At 47.0% G+C, this 6,606-nt stretch overlaps 1 protein-coding gene across 2 annotated transcripts; it reads right to left on the bottom strand.

Annotated features, from left to right (window-relative positions):
* LOC144169517 (glutathione S-transferase-like) lies at positions 1-6,160 on the bottom strand. Of its 2 annotated transcripts, XM_077698721.1 has the most exons (4): positions 5,981-6,160; positions 3,838-3,916; positions 2,960-3,227; positions 1-451 (listed from the first exon to the last, which is right to left on the bottom strand). In XM_077698721.1, the coding sequence occupies exons 3-4, from the start codon at positions 3,223-3,225 to the stop codon at positions 55-57; spliced, it is 663 nt and encodes a 220-aa protein (XP_077554847.1). In that variant the 5' UTR covers positions 3,226-3,227; positions 3,838-3,916; positions 5,981-6,160; the 3' UTR covers positions 1-54. The 2 variants fall into 2 exon arrangements, with proteins under 2 accessions (XP_077554847.1, XP_077554846.1); XM_077698720.1 differs by lacking the exon at positions 3,838-3,916 and having other exon boundaries at positions 5,981-6,156.
* Positions 6,161-6,606: the final 446 nt, after the last annotated feature.

Raw genomic sequence — 6,606 nt, 5'->3', positions numbered from 1 at the left:
GAGAACAAATGTTTTATTAATGTCAAAAACAAACACGAAAGGCAGGGGACAGCACTACTCCTTCTTGAAGCCCCACTTGACCATCGGTCCCAGGATGGGCCACTTGTTGTACTTTCCGGATGCGAAGTGCTGGCGGATGTTCGGAAGCTCTTCGAAGCGCTTCAGGTAGGCCATCAGGATGGGGAATCCCTGGAAAACGCTGGCGTTGAGCTCGTAGTTCCAGTCGAGCGCTTCGTAAAGCAGGAAGTCGACGTATGTCAGTCTGTCACCCAAGACCCACAGCTTTCCCTGGAGCTGCTCGTCCCAGGGTCGCAACAAGTTCTCCATGTTTTCCTCGTACTTGCGTCGGGACTCGGTGTAGTTGGGATTGTACACTGCCATCACCAGGCCCCAGGCCAGGTCGCGAGCCTGCTGCTCCAGCACGTCCAGCTCTCTCGTTTCGTCCTCGTTTCTGCGATGAATTAATGGGCACGAAACAGACTTGGCAGAAAAGTTTTAGCAAGCCAAATGAAAGAGGAGCAAGTCCCGGTAAGTTGCAGCAAAGGTTAAGTGCAGCAAACGTTAAGTGCCGCTTACGGGCAGGACCAGTCCGAATCGGAAGTACTCTACAGGCAACGCTTGATATTTTCAGCAAAAAACAGAAGAATCATTACCTGGGTGTCAGAACGTCGGACACCCAGGTAATGAGGGCAGGGGACCCGACAAGCTGCGCACGCAGTCTTTCCTCGGTCCCACCCACTCAAACAAGGCGATATAAAATCTTGAATGTTGAACGTAATCTTTTGCGCTCGAGGGCCCATATGTGTGATTGCATCAGTCGTATGATTGGTTAAATTAAACTCGTTATTGCGGCAGTGATCCCTACGTTTCGGGGAAAAAAAAGCAAATGGGAACCAGTGAAAGTAGTATTTTGGCTTTTTAAACCTGAAGAGAGAGAACGGGCTTTGATGAAATTGGGGAGGGTCACCTGGCAAAGACGCCTGCTCGTTGCAACAGATAGGAAATTACATCATGATGAATATGATGATCTGAACATGACTATTTATTTACAGGTCCAGTCCTGCGCTTCGCAGGAAAGTCAACAGGGTTTGGTCGAACGAGCGTGCAGGACTCCACCAGTTTTGACGACTGGCCTGCTGCAGATTGAACGGGGAGTGGTTTGCGTAGGCAAAATTGAGGCGTATGCGACGAGGAACCATTTCGTCATGATCTCAGGCCGATGTGGCAACTTGAAGTCACAGCGGGAATCTATAGAGTGAAGGGGTGAGTACTGATGTTACGCGACAACGCACGTAGATAACTGAATGCTTCAGGCAGCTTCATAATCATCATCATCATCACCACCACCACCAGCCTATCTAAGCCCACTTCAGGGCAAAGGCCTTTCCAATTGGTGTCCAATTATCCCGGTCCTGTGATAATTGTGACCAATTTATCCCCACGAACTTCTTGATCTCATCTGCCCACCTAACTTTCAGCCGCCCCCTGCCACGCTTGCCTTCTCTAGGGATCCACTCTTTTACCTTTAATAACCAGCGGTTATCTTGCCTCTGCATTGCGTGCCCTGCCCACGCCCATTTCTTCTTCTTAATTTCTACTAATTGTCCTTAACACGAGTTTGTTCCCCGACCCACTCCGCTCTCTTCTACACCTATCATCTTCCGTTCCATTGCTCGCTGAGTAGTCCTCAATTTAAGTTGAACCCTCTTCGTGAGCTTCCAAGTTTCTGCCCCGTAGGTGAAAACCGGTAAAATGCAGCTGTAATACACTTTCTTCTTCAGGGACAATGGCAGGCAACTTACTTATGCTCTAAGACGTACCCCATACGATTCGTGTTATAACGGAATTTAAAAGTACACTTGTAGGTAACGCCTGAAGCCCCTCACAGTTCGATACTGTGCATGACGATCACTTGGGCGGCGTCGGCTAATCTAAAATAATGAAAGGCACGGAGTTTTAAATGGTGTGGGCTAATGTGACTGAACCATCATGCGCCTCAAATGTTTTGGCTTGTATAGGATGCTTTCTTCTTTACCTTAAGCTAGTGAAATTCCTCAGAGAAGTGCAAAAATAACGCAGAAATAATGCTACTTTTAGAGCTAGTGGTTCGCAACTTTAAAAGTATGGGAACACCTTTTCGGACTGCGGTACTCGAAAGTAGTGAGAAGGGAAAAGCGACAACGCGCGGACAATTCGCATATTGACAATGGAACGGATAATTGGCACGGACAATTGGTATGAGGACAATTGGAATATCGCAAAAGCACGTTGCCCTTCCGACTGCAACCACCTGTACGACGTTTGTTGCATGCTGCATCCATCACTGTCTTTCTACCACTGTGTTGATTTGGGGCAAAACAACAAAGCCCAACTTGGGAGCTATGCCATGAAACTTAAAAATCTATAGCCCCGCGATAAATGCCCCTTTGTTATTCACCACCGGGGATTTCCAAAGAAAATAAATGCAGGTGCTTCCGCCAAAAGGTTAAGTAACCAAAAAAAGGCCTGAATCATTTTTTTTTGTAAGGCACAACTTTAATCGAGCAATGTGCACTTGCTAGAGTTTAAAGTGAGAAAAAGTTTAAAAATGTGAAGCGTCAGAAACCTACTAAATAAAGAACACATAAAGACATTCGCAAGTTTGCTGACAGTGTTAGAACAGCCCTTCCTGTCCCATATGTCCCTGAAAGCAGGTAGGCACGCCGGAAAAAAATATTTTCGTAGTAGAATTATCGCGTCAATTGAGGCAAACTTGCAGAAAAAATGAAGCGCTTAAAACTAAGTAACTAAAGAAGATATAGAACAAAATATTCAGAAGTAAACTGATAGTGTTAATTAAAATACCGTGCATGTCCCATATGTCACTCAAATCTAGTAGCTGCACTGGAAAAAATGTTTTGCGTAGTTTTCGGAAATCCCACCGCCCGCCATCCCAAAGCGCAAATGTCTTGCACGATACCTGGCAGCGAGGTCGTGTTTTCGAGCCAAGTAGCGGATGATGGCCATGCTCTGCACCATTTTGACGTCCCCGTCCAAGTAGTACGGGAGGTTGGGAAACCTGAGGCCCAGCGCGAACTTCTCCTTGAGCCAGTCCTGGCGGTCGAAGTCGGGCCCTGGACCGAACTTGTACCGCTTATCGTTGAAGTCGACGCCTTTGTAGATGAGGAGGTTGCGAATGGCCTGACCAAGGCCTCGCAGATCCCAGTAGCCAAGCGTTGGTGCCATCCCTGTAATAGTTCAAGAAGTGCACACACACGAAAAAAAAAAAAAAGATATGGATGAGATTCCTCGAAAAATTGCTCAGGGGATGCTAAACCGACAATTAATCAGGCCGCATAGTTGCTGGCAGTATATTCACTCTACGTTGTTAAATATGGCAGAATAGCACAAGACGTACGATCACCCGAAGAAAACCTTTTATTACGCACGTAAAAGCAGCCACCCACAGAATGCGGTATTTCTAACTTGTAGCGTATAGTAAAAGATAAGGTCATAACTTGACTACATTACGGATAAATGACGCATGTTAGGCTTCTCGTGTAATGCTCTGGTTGTGTAGTTGTGTCTATGTTTAAAATGCCATCATAGTTGTATACTGATTGCCCTATTGTGCTTTATTACACTTTATTCCGATGTACTTTAATGTACTTTATTTATTTTATGTATTTTAATATACTTTATTTTAATGTACTTTAATGTACTGCTTTTTATTGTATTCTGCTCAACATGTTGCATAAATTTTTATCACTAAACAATAGATTTTCCAGCTTGAAATCGAGGGTTGGACGGAAACCCGTCTGGTCAGGAAAACACATGACAATAAAAACTGGCACCGACCAAAAATGTTTAAAATCCAAGAAAAACGGCCTCTGTCAGGACTTTGTAGCCTTTAGTCCCCGCCGGCCTCCTCGTACTTCTGAAAAAAATAACATATTTGTATTTTTGCACTTCCCAACGGAACCATTCTTATAATTTACGGGGAAATTATGCCGATAAACATTACATTACATCGGTCTCGTCGGATCCGCAGGCTTGCTGTTGGGATAAAGACCATTTTGCAGCCAATGGTTATCTCAAGAAACTTCCCAGCTGTACGCGTGCGTGTTCTCAACTATACGAGTCTCTCGTCGCATTTTCTATACTTTCATTCTCTCGAGGGTTCCGCAAACAAAGATTTGTAAAAACGTTGCCGTACACAATTTTTCATCTTCCGTTCGTTCGCTTTGTCGGACTGCGTAGGCGATCGCTTCCAGCCACGAGAAGCGACCTTGCCTTCAACGCGGGTAAACAAAATGCGCGCATGGTTTGTCGGAGGTGGTGCGTGTCATGCGAACAGAAACGATGCTGCATGCAGATGACGTATAGATCGGGTCTCAGGCTACGTTTACAACAGGCCTCATTAGCAGTGACTGGAGCGTGAGCAATGATAGGTTCCAGTTGGTAAGACGCTGGTAGACATTCCCTGATGCACACGTGGCGAACAAACTTCGCGAGGAAATAATAGCAGGCACCGGGGAGCTTTTAGCACGGAATGGTGTCCTTGGGAAGTCGTTTCGGCAGGCTCTCTTACAGGACTGAGTCTATTATAGGCCACGGTTGCCATCACGCGAGTAAATGGTAGCCAAACAGGTACTGCAGCCACGGAAAGTGGCTACCATTAGTGTTTGCAACATAGAGACAGCCGTTAGCAACAAGAGTTACATGGAAGCACTTATTGCATCCTCCTGCGCGCCTTCACGTCTAGAACTCGCTCCCCATTATTTCCGTCTAGCTGCGTTTCTGATTGGCGCCTTTTGCTCCTCCTCACCGAGAACCTTCCCACCTGCGAATATTATGGGGTTGCGCTTCGAAGCAAACGGGCCAGACAAGAACATTCGCTCCAACGCATCCTCTATTCTTTCGTTCACTTCACTTACTTGAATTTCTTCTGGCAGTGGTATTAATGTGGCTTCTTTACGCCTACTATCTCATGGGTCGTGTGACAGCCGTTGTATTCACGAATAAGTTTTCCAAATGATTCAGGAGGTTTAATTGTATGTTGTGCTCCAAGTAATGGCAGAGATTGTTTCTGACACCATTAAGCAGATGCAAGGGCAGGACTGCGCGAAGATATAACCTAGTGCGATCTATTAACAATGTTCTTTTCGAGCAGTGAACCTGCAATAAAGTGCTTCAATAAAGCGAATTCAATTTCAATTCAATTTGAACAAAGTGTTAAATTCAGAACAGCTAGCAACTGAGTTAGGTTTTTATCTCTCCCTATAATTCTGCCTCTGTTTCTCTCTGCGTTTAAAATCGAAATTGTGGGAGTTTTACAGACCTAAACTCGCCTACGCTATGAGGAGCGCCACACTAGAGCGCTACTCAGAGACGCAATGCCTGGGGACCTTTACCTTATTGCGCAGAACTCGCCGCGGAGGCGTTTCTTGTTCACCGACATAAAATAACGTCCGCCGTGGCGGATCGCATTGTCGTCCTTGCACTGAGCACCCCGAGGTTGCAATCACTTGGCCCCCTTGTACGAACAGGAGTGGAGGGGGTAGAGAGAAACATATTAAATTTCATGACGTATCGCAGCTTTTTATATCGAATTCGTTCGAAGGCCTAAGAACACGATCGACGCTGGATGACCTGCCGCATGAGCGCCGCCGCTCCGTTAGGAAACAAAGTACCCACGACTGTAATGATCGCCGACAAATATATTCAGACCCTGTTAGATTTTGGTGTCTACACGCGGCGATTGTCGTTAACAAGTGGGAAAAGAATCTAGCTGTTGTAGCAAGGTGTACTCGACGGTCCCTCGGATGTACTGAACTCAGTTTTCACGGCTTCAAAGCGGACAGGAACTTCAACGCGCATAAGCCCAACGTTCACAGGAACAAATGCAGTTCGTGCTTGCGACTCGTGCTTGCGGCCCCCTTCATCCGTGAGCAGACAAGCTTTAAAAGAGCGCTATTGAATAATTGGCTTGAGCACTTACCTTCGAGTTCGCCGAGTCCTTCCACTCTATTGGGGTCGTACGGAAACTGTGCCCCACAGACACACCACGGCCGCTCAAAGAGAAGACTGCTAATTCAGGGAACTCGCCAATCGGTCAAGGCCAACCTACGGAGGCCGTCTCTCTCGTGCAGAGAGCAGGCGCCTAGTGTCAGGCACGCCCTCTAACATCCGAGCGAAGAGAAAGGTTGGTCACGGTCACCCACATGCGAGAGCGTTACTACAAGGCCGCTTGCCTCTGTGCGGGGACCGTAGTTTTCCGGGTACGCTACATATACCGAGTTAGCTTCATGACAAGCGCGCGCTGGCGGCAGTTCGGGCAGGATGCGCACGCATGCGTGAAGGAACAAAACAGCAAATCCCAGCTATACCGCTTGGCGGGGAACACACCATTGCGTGAAAATGAGGCCTCCATTTATATAGCTTCGACACATGGTCGCGGTGGCGGTCGACGCACGAGGTGGCTAGTGTGCACTCCGCACACAACGAGGGTTATTGCTAGTAGAGATAGTATTTATCTGTAAACGACAACTCGTACATTCCGGTTCATTGGGGCTTCAACGAAGAGGCGAAGCGTCATTGATGGGTAGTACGGTAACGACGCCTGTG

The sequence above is a fragment of the Haemaphysalis longicornis genome, unplaced genomic scaffold, assembly GCF_048455015.1.
Source record: "Haemaphysalis longicornis isolate Haplotype H1 unplaced genomic scaffold, Haemaphysalis longicornis Haplotype H1 scaffold_2, whole genome shotgun sequence".
Lineage (NCBI taxonomy): Eukaryota > Metazoa > Arthropoda > Arachnida > Ixodida > Ixodidae > Haemaphysalis > Haemaphysalis longicornis.
Note: the sequence above shows the minus strand (reverse complement) of the source record. Positions and strands in the feature narration are given on the sequence as shown.